Raw genomic sequence first — 27,553 nt, forward strand, 5'->3', positions numbered from 1 at the left:
CTGCCAAAAATGTTTACTTCAAATCAAGGAGCTACGACAGGTCCCAAATTACAAACCAACTCTCATAAAAGGTCAACAGGTCTTTGGGTTTTTTTCCCTGGAGCTCCCAAGTTCTCCAACTTCCTAAGGCAATTTGGTGGATGCCAGAAAAGCCCCGCCCTAAAACCAGAGTTTAGAAATCATCTTCTTCAGGTACTTGTTGTCCATCAGTGATATACTGACGGCCTCTATGAAGTTTTCCAGATCAGGGATGGTCACGTAATTCAGGAGCCTGTTCATTTTCCCCAGAAGGACCCGGATCTTCTGGGCTGTTGGGCCAGGTTCTGCCTCCAGGATGGTTTTCTTCTTCATTTCGCTCAGCACCTCCGGGATCACAAACTGCGGGGATTCACAGAGGACTGGGTGAGAATGCAAGCTGCCTGAGCACAGTGCCCCAGACCCAGGCCAGACCTCCTGTGGCCAGGACCAAGTGTTCCCTGAGCCTTCACTCGAGAAAGCAGATCCATGTTCTCAGCCCCACCACCTGCCACCTTCCTGCTGCTTCCAAATACACTCACTTGGGTTGTGTTGTGGTCAGGTGGACCATGGTGATGTGGGCTGAGGCCACACCCATGCCTGGCCCTAAACTGGAGGGAAAGCAGTTCTGGTGCCCTGGCGCGGCCTGCCCTCCAAAGGCGGTACTTTCCTGGGGCTGCTGGGCTTCTCCCCATGGGGTCCCGACCATGGGGCCCTGCAAGAGCTGGGATGCCTCACAGTGGCTGCCCGCGAGTCCTGCCTCCACCTTGGGCTCCTTGGGAGTGTATCTGGGTTTTGTTGAGATGAAGGCCTGGCCCAGGGAGGCCACCTCTATGCCAAGTTCTGCCTGGGCCTGCAGCCTGCAGAAGACTGAGGACAGAGTCTCCTGGAGGGGATAAGATAGGACGATACCCGTGTGCTCCGTTCCTATGCGTATGAAATGTCTTCACACAATATTGTTATTGTTTTAGCCACGTAATAACCTATGTCCATCTTATAGAAGACTATGGGCTCAGACCACAGGCTAGCATCACCCAGGAAGTGGAGAGGCTGGGCACGGAGGGGCCTGTTCTTCCCCGGGCACACTACTGCCTGCCTGGGCTGACCCTGTGCCAGGCTGTGTCTCCTTTCTTTGGCTCTGATTAGTTACACTGGTGCTGATTTGCTTCATTTGGGACACACCCTGCACAGGCACAGCTGCCCCTCCCCGGGACTCTAGCTCTGCAAGGCGTCAGGCCCCCTGGTCTCTCTGCCCACAGCAGCCCTTCCTGCAACCTCGCTGGGCACCGCCTTCCTGTCCCTGCCCTCCTCCCTCCGCCATTCAAAGGCCGGTGCCCCAGGCCCCCATGCTGTCAGCCCCAGCTGGTCCCGCCACTTGGGCTTGGTAGTGCTGGCCTCCTCTTCACTGGATTGGCTGCTATGAGAAATCCAGGATAGGCAAGGATGCTGGGATGTTGTTATTTACCTGCAAAATAGGAGGGCTTGCCAGGCGAGGGAACCTAGGGGGGCCAGCAGGCCAGGCCTGTTTGGAACTTTCCCAGTTTTAGCACTCAAAGTCCCATGTCCCAGGAAACTCCTCAGTACTGAGCAAACCGACTTGTCTGGCCACCCTAAACCTAGCACACTCCCTCCTCTCTTCTCAGATACTCTGCACACAGCTGCATCTATTCTACTGGAGTCTGCTGTTATCAGCCCACTTCTCCATCTGCCTCATTCCCAGGGGACATGTCCATCTGTCTGTCTGCCAAGGCAGTCCTGCTCCCAGGGGCCCCGGGCACCTCTCTGGTGGGGTAAGGGTCTGTAAGTGGAGCCTTCTGTGTGGAATGGGCCGGGGGAGCTGAGCAGGAAGAGAACCTTGCTTAGGCTTCACGGCGGGGAGCCAAGGACACTCTCATTCCTCTCAACTCTGGTCCTCAGGAAGGGTCTCAGGAGCCCACCTTCTTCCCCCACTACAGTTGGAGCTCCAGGAGTCCAGCCTCACCATTTCGAGTAGGTGGAACTGTGTCCCCCAAAAGTGATGTCCAAGTCCTAACCCCAGTGCTGGTGAATGTAACCTTATTTGGAAACAGGGTCTCTGTGGATATGATTAAGTTAAGGCTCTCAGGATGAGCTCCTTCTGGATTTAGGGTAGGCCCTAGATCCAACTACTAGTGTCCTTTTAAGAAAAAAGAGGAGGTTTGACACAGACACACAGAGGAGAAGGCCGTGTGAAGGTGGAGGCAGACACAGGAGTGATGCTGCCACAAGCCAAGAACACCAGAAGCATCAGAAGTTGGGAGAGCAAGGAAGGGTCCTCCATTGGAGCCTCTGGAGGATGGTGGCCCCATGGACACTTTGATCTCAGACTTGGCCCAGAACTGTGAGAGAGTAAACTGTTGTTTCAGGCCTCCTAGTTTGTGCTGATTTGTTCCAGCAGCCCTAAGAAACAAATACAGCATTGGTCCTCTCCTGCCTGCCTGGGGAGTGTGCCTCGAACTTCCAGGGGCTCATCTGTCTAGAGAAGAGCGTGTTTGGGGAGGAGGGAAGAAGACACAACAGCAGGCCTGGGGACACAGACTCCCCCTTGTTTCTGGCCCTGACTTCTGACACGGCCACTGCGAGTGTCAAGTGAGATAAGCAGGGTGACATCTGTGTTTTATTGTCAGGATCATATCCTGAGCTCAAGTGACCCTCCTGCCTCAGCATCCCAAGTAGCTGGGGCTACAGGTGCGAGAGCCACCATGCCCAGTTAATTTAATTAATTTATTTATTTACTTATTTATTTTTTGAGACAGGGTCTGGCTCTGTCGCCCAGGCTAGAGTGCAGTGGTGTGATCTCGGCTCACTGCGACCTCCGTCACCCGGGTTCAAACAATTCTCCTACCTCAGTTTCCCGAGTAGCTGGGATTAAAGGCGTGAGCCACTGAGATCAGCTAATTTTTTTGTATTTTTAGTAGAGATGGGCTTTGACTGTGTTGGCCAGGCTGGTCTCGAACTCCTGGCGCTAAGTGATCCACCCGCCTTGGCCCCCCAAAGAGCTGGGATTACAGGCGTAAGCCACTGCACCTGGCCCACGCCCAGTTAATTTTAAAAATTTTTTGTGGAGAAGGGGTCTTGCTATGTTGTCCAAGCTGGTCTCAAGCTCCTAGGCTCAAGGGATCCACCTGTCTTGGCCTCCCAAAGCCCTGGGGTTACAGATGCAAGTCATTCTTCCCAGCTAGCCTGAGCATTTCAATGTGAATTTCCTCAGAGCCTAAGCTCACAGTGCTGGGAAGTCACATGAATGTGTTTGTGTGTACTTAAACATCAGGTAAACCAAAGTGGCCTTGTTTTTATACGGGTTGGCATATATAGAACAAGCCTGGAGGCCTGTGGCATGGGCCAGTCCAAGCCAGCAGTGGCCTTTGTACAGGTGGGCACCCCACCTGATGGAGGGTATGGGGAGTCGTGACCTTACCTTGTACCTGGTGCCCAGGTTTAAACAAATCTGCTTCTGTTCATAGGTGAAGCAGAAGATGATCTTATCCTGGCTCCTTATTTGTACCTGGATGTACTCATTGATTTTCAAGGAGATGGGCTGGACAGGGGGTGCGTGGACATGGATGTTCAGATTCCACCAGTTCCAGGCCTTCTGGCGTTTGTCTTTGGGGAAGTAGTAGCCCAGGTTGGAGCTCAGGTTCAACCTGGACCAAGAGAAAGCATGTCAGGCAGCTAGGGCGCTCAGCCCTGGGCCTCTGCTCCTCCTCCTCTCCTTCCCTTTCTTTTTCCCCACTTGGCCACAGAAAGACTGACAGGGACTTGATGGGTTGGAGAAGCTCTAACATGGACAACCAACCCAACACCAGGCACTGTCCCCTGCGCTGGCCTCACTGTATGGTCCTGTCCTGCCCTCCTTCCCTCTCCTTAGTCACTGGCACGCACAGGCTCTTCCTGCTCACAGCTTTGCCATGCTCTGCCCTCTGCCTGCAAAGTTCCCCTGCTCCACGTGGCATGGCTGGCGTCTACTTATCCTCTAGGTCTCAGCTTAGACGTCACCTCCTCAGCCTGAGCAGCCTCCCTGGTTCCCTACGGGACTCTCTGTTGCCATGCCTTGTTGGTTTCCTTCATATAATTTACGAATACATATGGTAAATTCTCATTGTTCACTGTATTATGTTCTAGAAAGCCAGTGATTTAGTGAATACCAAAACAACCCACAGCTCCTAGGGGAAATATGCACACAGACACATCTCACATAGGTTATCATCTTAAATCCTAAAAGCAGCCCATCCTGCTAGATACCGTTTTTTTTTTGTTTGTTTTTGTTTTTGTTTAATTTTTATTTTACAAAAGAGAATAGGAGGCTCAGAAGTGTCATGTGACTTGCCTGAGGCTATCCCAGTAACACTTGCTGGAGCTGGGATTCAAACCCTGTCCCACCAGCCCCAGAGCTGCAGCTTCTTGCACAACACTGCCCTGTGTAGGGACACCTGTGTCCTCTGGTTGCCTCTGCAGGAGAGCTGAGCAGAAAGGCAGAGCGTGGCCTTGTTCAATCTCAGCCAGCAATGTGCACACTGGGAAATCAAATTTCCCACTGCTCTGGGCATGTCCCTGGCTCCACATGAGTTACATATTATATATGTATGTATTTCCCCTAGGAGCAAGGGGTTCAGTATTGGCCAATTCAGTGTTCTCAATTACTTTATAGATTATAACTACCATGAATCATGAGAATTGACTGTATTTGTCCATCATCTCTCTCACTAAAGCACAAACTTCTGAGGGCAGGGACCTTGTCTGTCTGCTGCGCTGCTGAATTCCTGTTGCCCAGCCTTGTGCAGGGCACCCATATCGATAGGTACAAGGGAATGAAGGGTGGATGGATTTCTCTCTCATCCATTCCCGACCCTATTCTCTGGGGCTTGCCTGCCCTCTGAGCCATCCTCTCTTGACATTTCAAACCCATCGTGTTCCTCTGGCCCTGGCTTCTGCTTTTCAAATCCCAAAGGGCAGTTCCTAGAATCAGTGCCCTTGGGGCAGCAACATCTCTAGCGAATCACATGCAGAAAGGAAGCGATGCTGAGGCCTGGGTTTGTCTGGAGAAGGAGGGCTTGGGGAGCTTGGGTTACTCAGTCTGCCAGGTCTCATCCGAGCTCTCCAGGGTGTGGCGATGTACTATACTTTATCTAGAAATACGTATTCACTGTAAACTTTGCCTTTCTTTGAAAACAATCCTTGATATTGTTGCATACATGACAGGCTTTGACGCCCATAGCTGCCTTCCAGGGCACGTGTACTTTTTCCCCAAGACGTAGGCCCCAGGTCTGGGAGGTTTTGGTGCAGAGATATACCTGTCTTGCATCTACCCTAGACCGCACTTCTGTCTGTAAGTTCCCCTAGTAAATCACCTTGTCAGAGACAAACCGGGTTTGTCTGCCTTGTTTGGTTTCTCAGCTCCCTCTGCATTTGGGGGTCACTTTGTATATGTGAGCCTTTCATGGAACACAGGGGCCTCATTGGAGTGAGAAGGTGGCTCAGAGGCCTGCTATGGGAAGCCTTGCTCACCTCCAGTGGGGAGGACTTCCAGTCACTCAATCCCAAATCCTCCTCTTGCTTCCCACTTTCCATTGAACAAAAAGCAAACTTCTAAGTTCCTTTGTCTTGGGACCCCAGCCTGTCCAACCTCATTCCTCCTTCTCTAAATAAGAGGTATACACATACCGAAATTATAAAAATAACAAATGAACAAACAAAAACCTGGGCTCTGGAGCTAGACTCTCAGTTAAAAGTCCGGCTGTGCCACTTGCAAACTGTGTGACCTTGGGCCAGTCACTTAACCTCTCTGTGCCTCCATTTCCTCAACTGTAAAAAGCAGATAATAATAGTGCTTTGTTCAGAGGGCTGTGTAAGGATTAAATGGCTATACACAGCAATAACTGAGAAAACGTTAAAATTTCCTTGTTATCATTGATGGGGAGGAGAGCAAAGAGAAGAATCTTCTTACTTCACTCTGTGGGGAGCAGATCCTGCTAGCTTTTAACCTTTTAAATGGCTCCCATCAGAGTTCTCACACTGAGATGGGCAGGCTGTTGGGTTCTCAATTTTAAGGTGGTCTGGAGGAAAAGAATAAAAGTCCCTCACTCAAGCTCTAGCTTAGCTGGCTCTTAACCAATCAGTAACAAAACACCCAAGAAGCCCCTATTTCAGGTGGCTACGGACTTCCCTGGAGCCCTGGATGTGCAGTTAGACTTAAACTAATGCTAAAAGCCACACCCAGGGGTGGAGACTTAAAGTGAGAATGTTACATAAGATGTATGAAGAAGTACGTTGAGCCACTGTGCAAGCACTAGAAAAACTGCTCCTATACATGCTCTGTCATAAACATAACCCTTTCCTATAGGAAGACCTTATAAAACCAACCCACGCATTGAAAAGAGTAGCCCATTCTTTTCTTTTCTCAGGGCTGGTTCCCTTGTGCACAAGCTGATATAAACTTTACTTTGCTGCTATGTTTGGTGATCTCTCTTGATTTCTATTCTGGGAGATCCAAAGAACCTAGGATTCCAGTAGCAACACTAGGCCATCCCCCACTCCCTAGTGTTAGAGATCTGCTTCTGCCTGAGGGTGCCCAGCTCTGGGCTAAGTCTCCCTTAGGAAGATGGGATCTGGAACATCTAGAAATGGTCAGAATTGGGAAGTTCCTGCTCAGTGGGTGAAAAGATCCTGAACTGTTGAATGAGTAGAACCCACCCACCAGGGACCCTGAGTTTGGGCAGGTCTCAACACTGTGTGGGACCCTGAACCCAGATAGGAAGCCTGGCCTGAGACCCCTTGGGCTGGGAGTCAAGATGGGTGCTGGATTTTAGTTTCCACACACCTGGCAAAGGACAGCCACGCCTTCCATCTTCCCTGAGGAAATGGAAATCAAAAAATAACCTAAGAAGTATTCAGCTCTTGAAATAGCTTGGCTCTAAGTCCCTCCCAGTGCACGAGGCACCAGTCCTGTTGGTGTTGAGGAAATTTTAGCAGTTAGGGTCGTGCCCTGACCAAATGGCTTTGTATTCACAAGTGACTCTGGGAGGCTTTTCCATAAAATCTTCTCCTAGCGTCAATGAGACTGCAGTTTTGCTGATGAATTCCCTCGGGGACTAAGCCCTTCCTCTGTTGGTAACATTTTTCCTCTCGAGCGGCTGCCCCTGGGGGAAGGAATCAGTTTGCGGGTAGGACAGCCCATTCACAGAGAGAGGGAGAGGGGCTGGCCCTGTGGTTTGACTTTTGCAGGGGTGAGGGGTGCCGTCAAGGGATACACAGGGACCGTCTGTTTCTCATCCAGATGCTCAGGTGCAGAGGGGCTGGGACATGCTCATAGGACTGAGAGGGGGAGCTCTTCCCTCCCTGGCTTGCTTGATGGTCTGTCACCAGATCCTCTCTGAGGTAATTAACTGAATTTTTTGCCCCACTCCTTTGTGCTTTCTGTACCCAAGACCTTGGTCCACTCTTGGACAGCATTTTCTATACACAAGGCATTCAGGGGAGGGCAGATACCTCCAGAACAAAGAAGACAATCAGGAAATGGTGTCTAAAAAGACTCACAGCAGAGAAAATATTGTTAAAAACCAAAGTCTGCGGAATAAAAATCCTTTTTTGGAATTATGTTTGGCTTTGACCAGCAAGAAGAAAGTATAAAGTTGATCCAAGATAATCTAAGTCCCTTTGGCTGGGCGCTGTGGCTCACACCTGTAATCCCAGCACTTTGGGTGGCTGAGGCAGTTGGATCACCTGAGGTCAGGAGTTCGAGATCAACCTGGCCAACATGGTGAAACACCATCTCTACTAAAAATACATAAATTAGCTGGGCTTGGCGGCACATGCCTGTAATCTCAGCTACTCGAGAGGCTAAGGCAGGAGAATTGCTTGAACTGGGGACGCAGAGTTTGCAATGAGCTGAGATGACACCATTGCACTCCAGCTTGGGCAGCAGAGTAGACTGCATCTCAAAAAAAAAAAAAAAAAGTATATATAGGTCCCCACACTGTGACCACTTAGAAGAGGGAGGGAAGGAAAAAATTCTGAAAAAAGAGTACTTTACCTCAAAGAGATGGAGAAACATTTTGAAGTGACTGAGTGGTCTTGAATTGGTAAGATGGTTTTCCACCATTACCAGAAATGGGAACTTAAGAACTAAGTTCAGTTATAGTGAAATATTTAGAAGTCACCTTTTGGACCATGGACTCTGTATGCATGTGTCTCCAAACCCTCACCAAACCCTCCTCTCTGAGGCACCCAGAACAGGGAGGCACTGGGTCTTCCTAAGCAACTTATCACAAAGGTGACTCTTAAGATGTGTTTAGGAGATGAAACCAATAGAATGTGGTGGTTGTGGAGCCTTGACTGCTATTTCACCCATGGAGGAGCAATGGTGCAGTAAGAACATTGTGCCTCCTCTGTGGTCAGGGATCTCACGGACTGGTCCATCATGGTGCTCATTCTCCCATTTCCAACATGTGTAACTCTGAGACAGGGAGGAAGTTCATGCAGTCTGGGAGTCACGCTTTTTCCAGCTGCTTCTCCATGGGCAGGAGGGTTGGGGACTCATGACCCAAGCTTACCAGATATCACTATTTTCATCATAGAAGGTAGCATTGCCTGAGTTGTTGATAAGGGCCCGGATCCACCCTTCTAGACTGTCTTCCAGAATGATGTATGTGAACTTTTTCATTTTCGCATATAAGATGAGCATAGCCAGGTTTCCTGATGGATAACTGGGAGACGGTTAAGGCACAAGTAGTCAGTCCTTGGGGTCCCCTGGAAAAGGTAGGGCCCTGCAGATGATGCAGGCCTCAGTCAAACCCCATACCCTGAATCATAGACATTTTAGGTGCCAATATATGTCAATATGAGCATCCCTGTGTTTCTGTGGATACTGTATCTGGCCTGTCCCATCAGGAAAGAGAATTTGATAGACATTCTTGTTGGGGTAGAGAATTAATTTTCCATCACCTTGATGCACCTGGGAAGAAAAGACAAGCCAAAAGTGTGAAAAGTGCATGGGTACCAACTGTCCTACTGCAGAGCATGGTGTGGACCCCATCTGCTTGCTCTCTGATGCCACATGCTACCTCATCAACTTGCTGGGGAGCTGCGGGGCTTCAGTTTACTTGTCTATACAATGAGGAGGCTGAACTGGATCTGTGTGTGTGTGTAGATTTTAAACTGTCATTTCAATCACCCCAATGGTTATTGATTGCATTAGATTCCCAGGGATGCTTGAACAAAGTCTCACAAACTGGGCATCTTAAAGCTACAGAAATTTAATCTCACTATTGTGGAGGCTGGAAGTCTGAAATCAAAGGGTCCCCAGGGTTGGTTCCTTCTAGAGGCTTTGAGGAAGAATCTCTTCCATGCTTTTCTCTTGGCTTTTGATGATAGACAGAGATCCTTGACATTCCTGGGCTTGTGATGCATCGCCCCAATCTCTACCTCTATCTTCATGTGGTGCTCTCTGTATCTTCACATGGCCATCCCCTTAGGAGGACCCCATATTGGATTAGGGGCACACCCTACTTCAGGATGACCTCATCTTCACTCATTACATCTGCAAAGACTATTTCCAGATAAGGTCACATTCTGAAGCACTGGGGGTTGGAACTCTGACATGTCTCTTTTGAGGGAACACAATTCAACCCATAACATTGGTATACTCAAATTTTTTATTTCTTCTTCAATCAGTTTTTGCAAACTGTTTTTCTAGAAAATTATTCATTTTAGGTAAACATTCAAATTTATTGTCATAAAAATTTTAAGTTTATAGTGTTTTAAAGAAATCTCTGCTGTAGTTACGTCCCTGTTTTCATTCTCTTTATTATTTATACCTTCTGAATCAACCTTGTCAGAAAGTTTGCCTATTTTATTAATCTTTTCAAAGGACCAAGTTTTGGTTTGTTTATTCCATTATTTCTTTGTTTTATAGTTTATCAATTTCTGCTCATATCATTATCATTTATATCCTCTACTTTCTGTGGGTTTTCTATGTTATTCTATTTTATTTTTCTGATTCCTGGAATTGAATACTAAACTCTTCTGTTTTTGTCTTCTTCTTCAAGATCTTCCTCCTACTCCTCCTTCACATCCTCCTCCTCCTCCTTTATCAGAGAAAGCATTTAAAAGAAAGCCCCCTGGCACCCAGTATTCCCAGGCAGTCTTCCATCCAAGTAGTAACCAGGCTCAACTCCTGAGATTAGACAAGATTGAAAGCATTCAGGGTGATATGGCTACAGATTTTTAAAATATGTGTTTAAAGCTGTTACGGTTTGAATGTGTCCCCCCAAAAACATGTGTTGGAAATTGAATCCCCGATGCAATAGTGTTGGGAGATGGGGCCTAATAGGAGGTATTTAGGTCATGGGGGCACTAACCTCATCAGTAGATTAATATCAATTATGAAAGGGCTTGAGGCTACGAGTTTGATCTCTTGCTCTTGTTCTCTCTCTTGCCCTCATTTTGCCTTTCCACCATGGGATGATGAAACAAGAACCCCCTTGCCACATGGGACAAGTCCCTCCAGCTTGGACTTTCCAGCCTTTGGAACCAATAAATTTCTGTTCATTGTAAACTACCCAGTCTGTGATTCTCTGTTACGGCAGCACAAAACAGACTCAGAAAAAAGCTGTAACATTCCCCTCAATTTACTGTTTAGCTGTTTCCCATGAGTGTAGTTATTTACCTTTCATTTTACTCCATTCTAAATATTTTCAGATTTGACACACAAGTTATTTACAAGGGTGCTCTTAAATTTGCCAATGTATAAAGGACTTTTGGTTATGTTATTACTATTCTTGATTAAAATGCACTGGGGCAAGAGAACATAGTCTATACAATATCCTTTCTTTTGTGTTTGCTGAGATTTGTTTTCTGACCTAGCATGTGATCAATTATAATAGATGTTTTGCATGTGCTTGGAAAGGGTGTGTGTCCTCTAATTGTCCCTGGCCCCATGTTGGTGGGTTGTCAAGACCCATTGTTCCCCTGCTTCCTCAGCACACATACCTGGCTCACAAGCTCACTCTTCTGGTTTTGTAGTTTTCTCTTTATTTCTGGTGTTGGCTATTTCCCTTACTTTCTTACATTCTCTGTTCTGCATTGAAAAGGATGCTTCTTATGTTTTATTTCAATTCCCAGGTGTTTGCAGCAGGAAGGATTTGCAGACCATCTAGTATCCCACATTAACTTAACTAGAAGAAGTCAGATTAGTGATTTTCAAGCCATTTTTATTTTGATTTTTTTTTGAAGAAACAATAGTTTTTCTAACCAAGTGACCCAGCTACTGAATCTTAAGGCCTCAAAAAATATTGCCTCTTATTGTCATTGAACAATAAGGCCCTCTATTTTGATATTCCAGGGAAATAGAGATTTTGTGTCTCCAGTAGTTTCCATTTGTCAAACAGTCATGAGTGATGGTTTAACATGGTGGCTGCTGCTTTCAGGAGATTCTGTTGGATGAGTCCTCATTTCTAGTGCAATAGCTATTGGACATTTTTTATTAAAAGTTCATCCATCAGGACTTCTCTACCATGGTTGGCCATGGAGTCCTGTCTGGCTGCTGAATGATATTCCTGAAATCTCATGGATATTCTTTGCATGATTTAAAAACATTTCTGTAAGCAATGTTCTGAGCAGGTGGTCTCTTCAGGTTTTAGTTCTCTTGTTGTGAAGTCTTTAACTCAGTAAAAAAAGCAGTTTTCTGGAAATTTCTTGTAGTTGCGAGACATTCCTTACACTGTTTTATCTGATCAGATTCTGGCATTTGTGCAGCCATATTCTTTTAGTATGTTTATTAGTCACCATTTTTGACACATAAGTTTCCTTTCTGTTCTGGAAAAGCAGTTGTCCAATCTTTGCTTGAATGTCTCCACTGAGGCCTGATTTGTTAGTTAAGTGCTGATTCTCCCTTCTGACACTGGTGTGAAGCTGGGGACCGCATTGCCAGTTAAATCTAGGGGTGAAGGGTTGGGGCCATAGTGGGCGCTGTGGTCACTGGATGGGCTCACATTATTATTGTAAAAAGCTGAAGAATTCTTTGCCCAAAGAAAGCTTACAGCAGAATGCAACATTTAAGGTGATAAGAGACAGAGATGCAGTTCTGTTTGAGAGAAAGCTGTTGGTTTCCACCTAGACATCAGGTAGAAAGCACTCCTCAAGGTGACAATGATCATATAACCAACATACAGTGGCTGTTTCCTCATGCCGAGCACTGCACTAAATACCTTAATTCCACAGTATACTGACCTTACAAAATATGCACTATCATTAATTCCTGTTTAAGAGAGGCTAAATGACTTACACAAAGTTATCTAGTTAGAAGAGAGCCAGGCTCCAGCAATCTGACCCCCAAGCTTCAGATTTATCCCTGATGCTGCCTGTAACCACTAAGCTCCTAGCCACCTGCGACATTGAGTATACAAAGCACTGCTTTTTTCTTTAAACCTAAAAAAAGCCCTTTAAAATTTTTTCATTCTTTAATTGACAATTTAAGATTGAATATATTTATGTTGTACAACATGATGCTTTGATATATGTATACATTGTGATTGGCTAAGTCAAGCTATTTAACATATGCATTACCTCACATATGTTTTGTTATGGTGAGAAAACTTAAAATCTCTCTTAGCAATTTTCAGGTATGCAATGTATTGATATATATTATATATAATATCAATATGTAATATTAGCTTTATTCCCCATGATGTACAATAGACCTCTTAAACTTATTCCTCCTGTCTAGTGGAAATTTTGTATCCTTTGACCAACACCTCCCCATTTCCCTACTCCTCAGCTCCTGGCCACTCTCTGTTTCTATGAGTTTGATGTTTTTACGTTCCACAAATAAGTGATGTCATAAAGTATTTGACTTTTTGTGCCTGGCTTATTTCGCTTAGCGTAATCCTCTCCAGGTTCATCCATGTTTTCACAAATGACAGGATTTCCCTCTTTTTTAAGGCTGAATAGTATTCCATTGTGTATATAGACCACATTTTCCTTTTCATCCATCCGTTGATAGAGACTTGGTTTAAAAAGTGCTTTGTATTTTACCCACAGTTGGTTTGCCTGGTGACCTGTTGGAAATGTCCAGATGTTTTTCATGGTTAGCAGGTATTTGTCACTTAGGTCTTATTTTCAAAAGCCACTCAAAAGCCAGAATTTCTTGAGATGCTTTCTGTCGTCGAATTCACTTGTTATGTAATGAAATTTTCCTGATGATAAGAACCCCATGGACAAAGCAAAATCTCTTACACAGAGCTGGAGTTGGCACATGTTCTCTCACTGGGAAATATATAACAAACAGCATGTCTAAGAGCCTGAAGCTCATCAGCATTTGCTTGGGGACAGAATAGGAGGCAAGAGCTTAAAGTGCGGAGTAAAGAGACTGTGTCTCTGGCCTGTCCTGCAGGCGGGACCCCGAGCTGTTTTGTGAGCTCACCATGGCTGCTGTGAGGCCCTGGGTCCTGGCCTGGAGGGGTTGGATTTGGCCTGAACACCAGCACACACAGAAGGTGTGCACTCAGCAAACAGCTTGGGATTTATTGCCTGTTTGTAAAACAAACAAACAAAACCAAATGTGCCACTCCCTGCCATACCTCATGGGTGCTTGGTGCAGCCCAACATGAACGGTAGGTGAGAAAGGATCCTCTGCTTAGAGATCTTGGTGAGAATCTTCCTCTTGGCTGCAGAGAGGACATTTTAGATGTTAGTAGGGAGGGGGTGCCATGGTGGGTAGATGGTGCCAGAGCTGGCAAAGATCTGAGGCAGGATAGGGCCTGGAGTGTGGAAGAACATGGAGTTATATAGCCTAATTGGAGCAATAAGCCAAGTAAGGTTTCTTTTATCTATTAGAAGAAGTGAGGCCAGGGATAGGAGAAAGCTGAAGACTTTATATGAGGGCTTCCAACACCCTTACCATTGTCTGCTACAACCTGGAGAGCCCCCTTCTCCTGTCTATAGGAGTTCTGACTGGTCCCACAGACTTCCCTTCTCAATGCAGGCCCAAGAGTTGAAGGAATACTGAACTTCTCATTCCTCGTCTGGAGGCCAGAAAGGTCCATACCTTGGTTAACCATGTTAATTTCCTATGCTCTTCCACTTTTGCCACAATTGAGGCCACACTCACGATGTAAAGCTGTCCTATTGCTTTTCCTCTTAGTGCAAGCTGTTCCATTTCCCAGCTCTCTTGCAGCTAGCTGGGGTCATGGGGTCCATTCTGGTCAATGGAATTTAAGCCTGGACCCTGGCTTCACTTCTTGTCCATACAACTGGACATAGACAACTGCAAGATGGTAGAGACCTATGATGAAAAGACCCAGATCCCTGAGATGCACTTTGAGAGGGAGCCACTCAAAAGAAATACAAGGCTCAAAATAGACATGACATGAGAAAGAAATAGACATCTGTTCATTAAGCCACTTGGCTTTGGGAAGCATTTGCTTCAGAAGCTGATGAGCATTGTCCAGACGAATACAGCTTTGTGTCCTTGAGGCAGTGGCTCTATTTGACTTGGGCACCCAAGCTAATTTCCTATTTCTTTCCCACTTGCCTATGGCTGTCCCTGAGGCAAAGGCCTCAGGGCCTTTGCACTTGTTGGCTCTATCTAGAATGCCCTTTCCCCAGGAGTCTCCATGGCTCATGTCCTCATTTCATACATGCCTAGGCTCAAATGGTACTTGTCCCAACTGGCCTTCCCTGATTACTCTATAGGCATGAGAGCATCTCCTCTCTCAGCCCAGCTGGAGGGCCCCCTCTGCTGCTGTTTCCTCGTGGCTCCTAAAAATAGCCGACATAGCACCAAATAGTACTTTGTGTATTGACTCTCTCCTCAACTGGAACATATAAGCTCCATGGGAGAGGGGGCTGTGTCTCATTTGCCTCTGTATCTCCAGCTCTTAGCAGAGTGCCTAGGGCACAGTATGTTCTCAACATGTATTTACTGAAGACATGAAGACTATCACATCTTTTAAATTCCCACCTTAAGGCCTCTTTTCTGAGCTTTAGACCTGATTATTAGCTCACTCTCAATTACTCTAATATTTTTTTCCCATAGGTTTTTGGGGAACAGGTGGTATTTGGTTACACGAGTAAGCTCTTCAGTGGTGATTTGTGAGATTTGGGTGTACCCATCACCCAAGCAGTAATCACTGAACCCAATTTGTAGTCTTTTATCCATCACCCCTTCCCACCCTTTCCTCTTGAATCCCCAAAGTCTGTTGTGTCATTCTTATGCCTTTGCATCCTCATAGTTTAGCTCCCACTTATGAGTGAGAACGTATGATGCTTGGTTTTCCATTCCTGAGTTACTTCACTTAGAATAATAGTCTCCAATCCCATCCAGGTTGCTGCAAATACCATTAATTCATTCCTTTTTATGGCTATTAGTATTCCATCATATATATGTGTGTGTGTGTATATATATATACACACACATACACACACACCACAGTTTCTTTATCTGCTCATTTGTTGAAGGGCATTTGGGTTGGTTCTACTTTTTTGTGATTGTGAATTGTGCTGCTATGAACATGTGGGTGCAAGTATATCTATTTTGTATAATGACTTCTTTTCCTCTGGGTAAATACTTAGTAGTGGGATTGCTGGATCAAATGGTAGTTCTACTTTTAGTTCTTTAAGGAATCTCCACACTGTTTTCCATAGCGGTTGTACTAGTTTACATTCCCCCCAGCAGTGTAGAAGTGTTCCCTGTTCACCGCATCCACACCAACATCTATTATTTTTTGATTTTTTGATTATGGCCCATTCTTGCAGGAGTAAGGTGGTATGGCATTGTGGTTTTGATTTGCATTTCCCTGATCACTAGTGATGTTGAGCATTTTTTTCACTTTTGTTGGTCATTTGCATTTCTTTTTTTTTTATATTCATATAATGGAATATTATTCAGTGACAAAGATAAATGAGCTGTCAATAGCTATTAAGAAAACATGAAGGAACCTTAAATGTATATTGCTAAGTAAAAGAAGCCAGTCTGAAAAGGCAACAATACTGTTTGACATTCTGGAAAACGCAAAATCATAGACAGCGAAAAAGATCAGTGGTTGCCAGAAGTTCAAGGAGTGGGGAAGGGGAGGAATCAATAGTTGTACCAGAAGGCATTTGGGGGATGGTAAAACGACTGTGTACAGTACTGTAATGGTGGATACATGACACTATGCACTTGCCAAACCCATAGTACTGTGCACCACAAAAATTGATTTCCTAATCTAAACTATGCACTTAAATTTTGTTTTTAAATTAAGTAGTTCCTTTGTGTTTAAATTTTCTCTGATATTAGTACAGCCACTTTGGCTCTTGCAAAGTTATTGCTTGCATGAGATATCTTTACCATCCTTTTATCTCGAAACTCTTTGAATCAAAGTCATGTCTCTTGTAAAGAGCACATACTAGGTGGGTCTTGTTTTTTGTTTTTTGGTGTTTTTTTATTTATTTTTTTTTTTATTAAGTATTTATTGATCATTCTTGGGTGTTTCTCGGAGAGAGGGATATGGCAGGGTCATAGGATAATAGTGGAGAGAAGGTCAGCAGATAAACACATGAACAAAGCTCTCTGGTTTTCCTAGGCAGAGGTCCCTGTGGCCTTCTGCAGTGTTTGTGTCCCTGGGTGCTTGAGATTAGGGAGTGGTGATGACTCTTAAAGAGCATGCTGCCTTCAAGCATCTGTTTAACAAAGCACAGCTTGCACTGCCCTTAATCCATTTAACCCTGAGTTGACACAGCACATGTTTCAGAGAGCCGGGGGCTGGGGGAAAGGCCATAGATCAACAGCATCCCAAGGCAGAAGAATTTCTCCTAGTCAGAACAAAATGGAGTCTCCTATGCCCACCTCTTTCTACACAGACACAGCAACAATCTGATCTCTCCTTCCTTTCCCCACACTCCCCCCCCTTCTTTTCAACAAAACCGCCATCGTCCTCATGGCCCGCTCCCGATGGTCGCTGTCTCTTCGGAGCTGTTGGGTACACCTCCCAGACAGGGCGGCCGGGCAGAGGCGCTCCTCACTTCCCAGACAGGGCCGCCGGGCAGAGGCGCTCCTCACCTCCCAGACGGGGCGGCCGGGCAGAGGCGCTCCTCACCTCCCAGACGGGGCGGCCGGGCAGAGGCGCTCCTCACCTCCCAGACGGGGCGGCCGGGCAGAGGCGCTCCTCACCTCCCAGACGGGGCGGCCGGGCAGAGGCGCTCCTCACCTCCCAGACGGGGCGGCCGGGCAGAGGTCCTCCTCACTTCCCAGACGGGGCGGCTGGGCAGAGGTCAGACGGGGCGGCCGGGCAGAGGTCCTCCTCACTTCCCAGACGGGGCAGCCGGGCAGAGGCGCTCCTCACCTCCCAGACGGGGCGGCCGGGCAGAGGCGCTCCTCACCTCCCAGACGGGGCGGCCGGGCAGAGGTCCTCCTCACTTCCCAGACGGGGCGGCTGGGCAGAGGTCAGACGGGGCGGCCGGGCAGAGGTCCTCCTCACTTCCCAGACGGGGCGGCCGGGCAGAGGCGCTCCTCACCTCCCAGACGGGGCGGCCGGGCAGAGGCGCTCCTCACCTCCCAGACGGGGCGGCCGGGCAGAGGCGCTCCTCACCTCCCAGACGGGGCGGCCGGGCAGAGGCGCTCCTCACCTCCCAGACGGGGCGGCCGGGCAGAGGCGCTCCTCACCTCCCAGACGGGGCGGCCGGGCAGAGGCGCTCCTCACATCCCAGACGGGGCGGCCGGGCAGAGGTCCTCCTCACTTCCCAGACGGGGCGGCCGGGCAGAGGTCAGACGGGGCGGCCGGGCAGAGGTCCTCCTCACTTCCCAGACGGGGCGGCCAGGCAGAGGTGCTCCTCACCTCCCAGACGGGGCGGCCGGGCAGAGGCGCTCCTCACCTCCCAGAGGTCATTTGCATTTCTTTTGAGAATTGTCTATTCACATCCTTGGCCCACTTTTTGATGGGATTTTTTTTTCTTGCTAATTTGTTTGAGTTTGTTGTAGATTCTGGATATTAGTCCTTTGTCAGATGTATAGATTGTGAAGATTTTCTCCCACTCTGTGGGTTGTCTTTTTACTCTGCTGACTGTTCCTTTTGCTGCGCAAAAGCTCTTTAGTTTAATTAAGTCCCAGCTATTTATCTTTGTTTTTATTGCCTTTGCTTTTGGGTTTTTGGTCATAAAATCCTTGCCTAAGCCAATGTCTAGAAAAGTTTTTCCAATGTTGTCTTTTAGAATTTTTATAGTTTCAGGTCTTAGATTTAAGTCCTTGATCTATCTTGAGTTTATTTCTGTATAACGTGAGAGATGAGGATCCAGTTTCATTCTCCTACATGTTGCTTGCCAATTATCCCAGCACCATTTGTTGAATAAGATGTCTTTTCTCCACTTTATGTTTTTGTTTGCTTTGTCAAAGATCAGTTGGCTATAGGTATTTGGGTTTGTTGCTGGGTTCTCTATTCTGTTCCATTGGTCTATGTGCCCATTTTTGTACCAGTACCATGCTGTTTTGGTGACTATGGCCTTATAGTATAGTTTGAAATCAGGTAATGTGATGCCTCCAGATTTGTTCTTTTTGCTTAGTCTTGCTTTGGCTATGTGGGCTCTTTTTTCGTTCCATGTGAATTTTAGGATTTTTGTTTTTCTAGTTCTGTGAAGAATGATGGTGGTATTTTGATGGGAATTGCATTGAATTGTAGATTGCTTTTGGCAGTATGGTCATTTTCACAATATTGATTCTACCCATCCATGAGCATGGGATGTGTTTCCATTTGTTTGTGTTGTCTATCATTTCTTTCAGCAGTGTTTTGTAGTTTTCCTTGTGGAAATCTTTTACCTCCTTGGTTAGATATATTCCTATGTATTTTATTTTATTTTTTGCAGCTATTGTAAAAAGAGTTGAGATCTTGATTTTATTCTCAGCTTGGTCACTGTTGGTGTAGAGGAGAGCTACTGATTTGTGTACATTAATTTTGTATCTGGAAACTTTGCTGGATTAATTTATCAGTTCTAGGAGCTTTCTGGAGGAGTCTTTAGGGTTTTCTAGGCATACAATTGTATCATCAGCAAACAGTGACAGTTTGACTTCCTCTTCACCAATTTGGATGCCCTTTCTTTCTCTTGTCTGATTGCTTTGGCTAGGCTTTCCAGTACTATGTTGAGGAGAAGTGGTGAGAGTGGGCATCCTTGTCTTGTTCCAGTTCTCAGAGAGAATGCTTTCAACTTTTCCCCATTCAGTATTATGTTGGCTGTGGATTTGTCATAGATGGCTCTTATTACATTGAGATATGTCCCTGGTATGCCAATTTTGCTGAGAGTTTTAATTATAAAGGGATTCTGGATTTTGTTGAGTGCTTTTTCTATGTCTATTGAGATAATCATGTGATTTTTGTTTTTAATTCGTTTATGTTGTGAATCACATTTATTGACCTGGATATGGTAAACCATTCCTCCATCCCTGGTATGAAACCCACTTGATCATGGTGGATTATCTTTTTGATATGTTATTGGATTCCGATAGTTAGTATTTTGTTAAGGATTGTTACGTCTATGTTCACCAGGGATATTGGTGTGTAGTTTTCTTTTTTTGGTATGTCCTTTCCTGGTTTTGGTATTAGGGTGACACTGGCTTCACAGAATGATGAAGGGAAGATTCTCTCTCTCTTTCCCTGTGGAATAGTGTCCATAGGATTGATACCAATTCTTCTTTGAATGTCTGGTAGAATTTTTTTTGTTAGTAATTTTTTAAATTGCCATTTCAATCTCACTGCTTGTTATTGGTCTGTTGAGGGTATCTAATTCTTCCTGATTTAAGCTAGGAGGATTGTATATTGCCAGGAATTTGTCTGTCTCCTCTAGGTCTTCTAGTTTATGCATGTAAAAGTGTTCATAGTAGCCTTGAATGATCTTCTGTATTTCTGTGGTGTCAGTTGTAATGTCTCCCATTTTCTTTCTAATTTATTTGGATTTTCTCTCTTCTTTTCTTGATTAATCTTGCTGAGGGTCTATCAATTTTATTTATCTTTTCAAAGAACCAACTTTTTGTTTCATTTTTCTTTTTTTTTTTGTTTCAATTTCATTTAGTTCTGCTCTGATCTTGGTTATTTCTTTTCTTCTGCTTGGTTTGAGTTTGGTTTGTTCTTGTTTCTCTAGTTCCTTGAGGTGTGACCTTAGATTGTCTATTTGTGCTCTTTCAGACTTTTTGATGGAGGCATTTAGGGCTACTGACTTTCCTCTTAGCCGCCTTTGCTGTATCCCAGAGGTTTTGATAGGTTGTGTCACTATTGTCATTCAGTTCTAAAAATTTTTAGATTTCCATCATGATTTCATTGTTGACCCAATAATCATTCAGGAGCAGGTTATTTAATTTCCATATATTTGCATGGTTTTGAGTATTCCTTTTGGAGTTGATTTCCAGTTTTATTCCACTGTGGTCTGAGAGAGTGCTTATATAATTTCAATTTTCTTAAATTTATTGGGACTTGTTTTGTGGCCTATCATACGGTCTATCTTGGAGAAAGTTCCATGCACTGATGAATAGAAAGTATATTCTGCAGTGTTGGGTAGAATGTTCTGTAAATATCTGTTAAGTCCATTTGTTCCAAAGTATAGTTTAAATCCATTGTTTCTTTGTTGACTTCTTGTCTTGATGACCTGTCTAGTGCTGTCAGTGGAGTATTGTGTTGGTGTCTATCTTATTTCTTAGGTCCAGTAGTAATTGTTTGATAAATTTGGGAGCTCCAATGTTAGGTGCATATATATTTAGGACTGTGATATTTTCCTGTTGGACAAGGCCTTTTATCATTATATAATCTCCCTCTTTGTCTTTCTAAACTGCTATTGCTTTAAAGTTTGTTTTGTCTGACATAAGAATAGCTACTCCTGCTCACTTTTGGTGTTCATTTGCATGGAATGAATGACTCTAATATTTTGAGACTAGTTTTCACTCAGATCTTTGTATAATAGTATCAGTCTTTATAAATACTACCATGTGATAGATTTTTTATAGGCTTCATTTTTTAGAGCAGGTCATGGAAAAATTGAGTGGAAAGTACAGTTTCCCATATCTGCACAGCCTCCCCAACCATCAACACCCCCCCACCTGAGAGTGGTACATTTGTTATAATTGGTGAACCTACACTGACACACCATTATCACCCACAGCCCAGAGTTTACATTAGGGTTCTCTCTTGATGTTGCACATTCTGTGGATTTGGACAAATGTACAATGACATGTATCCAACATTGTGGAATCATATGGAAGAGTTTAACTGCCCTAAAACTCCTGTGTTTCACCTTTTCATCCTTTCTTGCCCCCATCCCCTAGCAACCGCTGATCATTTTACTGTCTCCATAGCTTTGTCTTTTCCAGAATGTCATATAGTAGGTATCATAATATGCAACCTTTTCAGATTGGTTTCTTTCACTTGGTAATATATGTTTAAGTTTCCTCCATGACTTTTCATGGCTTAATTGCTTATTTCTTTTTAATGCTGAATAATATTTAATTGTATGAATGTACCATAGCTTATTTATCCATTCACTGTGTGATTGATTTTTGATATGGATTCTAATTTGTTAGGGGGATGGATCTATATATATCTTTTTCTTTTTAGAGGCGGGGTCTTGCTATGTTGCCTAGGCTACTAGAGTACAGTGGCGATTTACTGGCGCAATCATAGCATACTGCAGCCTCGAACTCCTGGGCTCAAGTGATCCTCCCTCCTCACCCTCCTAAGCAGTTGGGACTACAGATGCATGCTGCAGTGTCTGGCTGGGGCCTATATAATATACATTTCCTTTATTCCACTCTCAAACCCATCCAATTGCCTAATAGAGACCCTGCAGGCAGAAGACTCTCAATAAATCCTAGTAAAAATCCTAGTCAGTCAGCCAACAACCCACACACTCAGGTGTACCTCTGATATCTTGGATGCATTTTTGTGTTTACATTGTGTGTTGTTCCTTACAGCTGTCTGGTGGTGTATGCACACCTCACCAGAGCCAAAAAAATCCTGTGCAAAGTAAAAAACAGCAATGTACCGCCCCTCTTACCACTGTCTTCTTCTGTATCCATTCCTTATCTCGTTCTAATTTCTTCCTACGACGACGAACAACACGTTGAGGCTTTTGGATTTCCTCTGTCTCAGGCTTCTCAGGTGTTGGTTTGCTCATTAAACGAAATGTGAAACTGGTCATCTCTGTTAACTTTTGAGCTGCCATTCAATTCAATGATTGCATTGAATAAGATTTTGGTGGGAAAGAGAAAGGAAACTTAGATCTGTCTCTCTCAAGGTGCCAAAGGGAGTTTGAGGGTTTGGGAGATCTGCCATTTTTCCCCAGTAAGGAAGGCTGTCGGGTAGTGGGAAGATTAAGGCCTTTGAAGAAAGAAATGTTGGGGCTGACATTCCAGCTCACTGTTTGGTCACACATTCACTCAACATGTAGTTATCAAGTGCCTAGTGCGTGTCAGCCCAGTGCTGGATGCCTGATATGACAGTGATGATCAACCTGTACAGATGTAGGGGTATGAGTGGGTGACGCAATGATAATGCCAACTACAACGTAATGAGAGGAATGCTCACCCAGTGAATGGTGTGGCTGCTAATTGAAAAAACAGGCGAAAGTCAGGGAGTCATCAAAAAAAGGTAAAACGGAAGTGTACATTAACATGTCATTTAAAAGGTAAGACAATGTACAGGTCTGATGATTGGCCTCTGTGATCATTTTTGCTCAAATCACACCAATGATTGATTGACTGATTGACTGAGACAGAATCTTGCTCTGTCGCCCAGGCTGGAGTGCAGTGGCATGACCCTGGCTCACTGCAACCTCTGCCTCCTGGGTTCAAGAAATTCTTGTCCCTCAGATGGGATTACAGGCGTAATCCCACATTAGCCTGTGGTAATGTAAGATTACCACAGGCGTAATCTTACATTAGCCACCACACCTGGCTAATGTAGAGACGAGGTTTTGCCATGTTGGCCAGGCTTGTCTCAAACTCCTGGCCTGAAAGGATTATCCCGTCTCAGCTGTCCAAAGTGTTGGGATTATGGGCATGAGGCACCACACCTGGCTGAGTTTTGTTTTTTAAAGCATTCAACTTAGTTTTCATTTCATAGCAACAAGTTTCTTTTTATATTCATTTTGTCCATTTTTATGACAATTGAATTTTGGAACTAAACTAGTAAGGACAACTGAAAAACAAGCCTAGCAGCTTTTGATAAGTGCTTAACAGTGGGAGCTGAGTGGCTGGAGCCGTGGTGAGGGGCTTCTAGCTGCGGTATCAGCCAACATGCTCTTGGTGGGAGTGAGGAGCCCCAGCTCACTACTTAAGGGGGAGGTCAGTTAGGAGAGCGTCGTGTGTCCCATCATTGAGGTCAATACAGGCTTCCATGAGAGCTCATGGGAGGGAACTTAACCAGGCTTTGAAGCTGAGAAGATTTCCACCTCCAATGGAAGGTAAATCTGTAGCATGCAACGGAGGAGTCCCAGCATAAGCACTGTGTGGTTGGAGGCTGGAGTGGGGATGGGTTAGAGGTGACACAGGATTCAGGAAAGGCAGGCAGGGCCTGCAGCAGCTATTCCTTAAGAGTTAGGTCAGGGGCATGAATTGGTACTGGGGGTAAGTATACTCTATTGAGATGGAATCAGGCAGAGACAAGGCTCAGCAAGAAAAAGTACCATGATTGATTAGCTATGTCTCCCATGAATATTGCTATCATTTTCATGTTAATTGGGTCCAGTCACCTGGAAGATACTTCATGTTGTAGTTTGAGTTTTTGAATGAAGATAGCTTAGCCCCTTCACTGAAGCCTTCCATGATTAGATCCATGAAGCTGGTAACTTCCATCATTTGCAAATCTTAATAGCTGGACACCAATGCCTTTAGTCTCTTGGTAAAGGAGCTATTTGTTTTCCAATTTTTGCATTAATATTCCTTTCCTGGAGTACCCCACTCCCCCAAATCTGTGTTAGATCCCTTACTGTGTGGTCCCACAGTGTCCCCTTCCCATCACAGGGCCTAACCATTCTATATGGTAATTCCCTACTTTCTTGTCTATCCTTCCAAGAATAGACCAATGAAACCTGAGAAGCTCACTCTTTCTGGAACATTCTCTTTCAAAGGAGCTCTGATCTGAGAACCAGAAAACACAGCTGCCATGGAAAGCATCCTTACTGGGAAGTAAGACAGTCCACACCACTGAAATGCCAAGGTGACTCGCTCTGTGTTCGGATCCCCCACCTGCCCCTGCCACCAAGAGAGAAACTCACTGGGGCCCTAGACTGTGTCTGTCATGCTCGGTATTTCATCCCTGGAAGCCAGGACTACATTAGCCCTGTAGGCACTGAAGTGAGTGAATGAGCCCTTCCACCTTCTTTACAGTACATGCAGAAGGGGAGAGGCGGTGGGATGCGGACAGGAGAGCCAGCACGTGGTGGAAATTGGTGGAGTGGTGCCTACCTTCACGTCTCCTCTTAATCCATAAGATTGTTTCCTTGAACTTTTCATAATTTTTCTTCAACCTAAAAGTAAAGTAGATCATCTTTAGAAGCCAAGACTAAGTTCACGCATACATGCCATCACACACAGTGCAGACAGTACTGGAGCCTGCAGAGTCTCTTTCGCAGGTGGAAATGGGGCCAATGGCTTTGCTTTCTAGGCCAGTTTTCTTCGAGTCAATGCCCAGGAGTAAAGGGATGGTGCCTGATATCCACTTAGTGCTTCCCTCGTGTGGTCTGACCCACAATCAGGGCATACGGCTGAACCCTAAACCCTTCGAAACGAATTCAGCAAGGGTAATCTTGGGGGCAGCTGACAGAGCAGGGAGGTCCAAATGCAAGTATGGCCCTATTATTAACTCACACAGATGGATTTGATTTTCTGTGGCTTGTCTATATCCCAGTGAAACCCAGAACCACCTGAAACCCCTTTGCATTTAGTAGGACAATTTCAAATAGCCTACTCAAAAGGACTTATGAAAGTCACACAAGTCACAGCTCTTCAATGTGATCAAGTCCTTTTCTCCCTCTCATGTCAACACACAGAGTCATCCTGGCATTTCAGTGGTGTGGACTGTTTTCCTTCCAAATAAGGGTGCTCTCCAGGGCAGCTGTGTTTTCTAGTTCTCAGATCAGAGCCCCTTTGAAAGGGAATGTGCCAGAAAGAGTGAGCTTCCCAGGCTTAATTGGATCTGAAAAGGAGGCCTTTGCCATTGCAGATTTTAAATCCTTGGATCAGATTCCTTGAAGAGGGCATATTAATTTAGCCCAGAGTAACTCCAGGAAGCAAATATCCTTTGCTGGAAAGGGCTGCACTGTTACCTAGCACAGAGCAATGGTTCCCTTATTCGTACCCTAGAAGCAATAGGGAAATTTGAGAATAAGTCCATGGCCCATTTGTACCAAATGTTATTCATTTATAATGCAAGGACTTTTAATGGAATTGAAGCAGTTACCTAGCCTATTGGCACCTGTGAAAAAATAAGGACCAAGGAATGGGTGGAGTGGGGACCTATCCTTTATGCTCAGAGCAGGATACCAAACACAGATAAGAGTTAAACTCCAGTGAGGGGATCTAGCCAGAGGCACCCAAGGCCCTTTTGGGAAGACTGGCTGTTCGTCTCCTATTTTTTTGCCCACCTTTGCAAGTGAGTGGAATACCCATCAGGTGGCTCTTCAATACCAGAGACTGGGGTACACTCTACTGTATCCCTAGAGCCTAAATTAGCACATAGTAGGTGCACATGAAATATCTGTTGAATGCAATTAGGTTAGAATCAGCCTTTGATACTGTGTAAATGGGAAGAGAGGGAGGAAATGGCACAGAGGCAGTAGGATAACATATAGAGATATTATTTGGTGTTTGTTTTTGCTGATCCAAAAGCTTGGGAGTTCTTTGTGTTTTGCCTTCCCATTTCCCAGAGAAGCCCTGGGGGTCTCTTGCCCCATGCCTCTACTGAGTCCACAGTGGAAGTTGCTGGCAGTCAATCTCTTCCTGACTTTTGTGAACACCTGAACTTGCCCACGTGATTAGGTAGGGCACCTTGTTTCATACAGCCTGTCCCTGGTGCCACTGCTGGAGAATCTGCAACAGACCCATGGGGACACAAACTCATACCTGGCTCTCCAGGTTTCTGACAGTGGATAAAGGAAAGAGCAGGCTTCCATGCTGAGAGCATGCCTGCACCACAGGCTGGGTGTATGTATGATACAGTTTGACTGTCTCGCCACCCAAATCTTATCTTGAATTCCCATGTGTGGTGAGAGGAACCTGGTGGGAGGTAACTGAACCATGGGGGCATCTTTTCCATGCTGTTCTTGTGATAGTGAAAAAGTCTCATGAGATCTGAATGTTATTGAATTTCCCTGTACAAGCTCTCTTCTCTTGTCTGCCACCATGTGAGATGTGCTTTTCACCTTCCACCATGATTCTGAGGCCTCCCCAGCCATGTGGTACTGTAAGTCCATTAAATCTCTTTCTTTTGTAAATTGCCCAGTCTTGGGCATGTCTTTATCAGCAGTGTGAAAACAGACTAATACAGTAAATTGGTACCAATAGAGTGGGGTGCTGCTCAAAGATACCTGAAAATGTGGAAGTGACTTTGGAACTAGGTAACAGGCAGGAGTTGGAACAGTTTGGAGGCCTCAGAAGAAGACAGGAAAATATGGGAAAGTTTGGAACTTCCTAGAGACTTGTTGAATGGCTTTGCCCGAAATGCTGACAAAAAAGTCCAGGCCGAGGTGGTCTCAGATGGAAATGAGGAACTTGTTGGGAACTGGAGCAAAGGTGAGCCTTTTATGTTCTAGCAAAGAGACCGGCAGCATTTTTGCCCCTGCCCTAGAGATTTGTGAAACTTTGAACTTGAGGGAGATGATTTAGTGTGGCTGGTGGAAGAAATTTCTAAGCAGCAAAGCATTCGAGAGGTGACTTGGGTGCTGTTAAAGGCATTCAGTTTACTAAGGGAAGCAGAGCATAAAATTTCAGAAAATTTGCAGCCTGACAATGCAATAGAAAAGAAAATCCTATTTTCTGAGAAGAAATTCAAGCTAGCTGCAGAAATTTGCATAAGTAACGAGCAGCCGAATGTTAATCCCCAAGACAATGGGGAAAATGTCTCCAGGGTGTCAGAGGTCTTCACAGCAGCCCCTCCCATCACAGGCCTGAAGGCCTAGGAGGAAAAAATGGTTTCATGGGCCAGGCCCAGGGTCCCTGTGTTGTGTGCAGCCTAGGGGACTTGGTGCCTTGCATACCAGCTGCTCCAGCCATGGCTGAAAGGAGCCAACATAGAGCTTGGGCCGTGGCTTCAGAGGGTGCAAACCCCAAGCCTTGGCAGCTACCACATGGTGTTGAGCCTGTGAGTGCACAGAAGTCAAGAATTGGGGTTTGGGAACCTCTGCCTAGATTTCAGAGGATGTATGGAAACGTCTGGATGCCTAGGCAGAAGTTTGCTGTAAGGGCGGGGTCCTCATGGAGAATCTCTGCTAGTGCAGTGTGGATGGGAAATGTGGGGTCAGATCCCCCACACAGAGTCCTTACTGGGGCACCACCTAGTGGAGCTGTGAGAAGAGG

General features: G+C 45.4%; 1 protein-coding gene across 3 annotated transcripts in view; it reads right to left on the reverse strand.

Annotated features, from left to right (window-relative positions):
- The window catches only part of ERICH6B (glutamate rich 6B), a 150,248-nt gene continuing 122,695 nt past the window's right edge, over positions 1 to 27,553 (reverse strand). For 2 of the 3 annotated variants that reach the window (XM_054446663.2, XM_054446662.2), the window contains exons 10-16: positions 24,446 to 24,507; positions 22,036 to 22,196; positions 13,608 to 13,694; positions 8,898 to 8,983; positions 8,583 to 8,735; positions 3,452 to 3,677; positions 1 to 378 (exon numbers count right to left, since the gene is read on the reverse strand). In XM_054446663.2, the coding sequence (XP_054302638.2) occupies positions 160 to 378; positions 3,452 to 3,677; positions 8,583 to 8,735; positions 8,898 to 8,983; positions 13,608 to 13,694; positions 22,036 to 22,196; positions 24,446 to 24,507 (994 nt within the window). In that variant the 3' untranslated portion in view covers positions 1 to 159. The remainder of the gene's footprint in view (positions 379 to 3,451; positions 3,678 to 8,582; positions 8,736 to 8,897; positions 8,984 to 13,607; positions 13,695 to 22,035; positions 22,197 to 24,445; positions 24,508 to 27,553) is intronic. The other variant, XM_054446664.2, reaches the window with a different exon arrangement.

Source organism: Pongo pygmaeus, chromosome 14, assembly GCF_028885625.2.
Source record: "Pongo pygmaeus isolate AG05252 chromosome 14, NHGRI_mPonPyg2-v2.0_pri, whole genome shotgun sequence".
Taxonomy (NCBI): domain Eukaryota; kingdom Metazoa; phylum Chordata; class Mammalia; order Primates; family Hominidae; genus Pongo; species Pongo pygmaeus.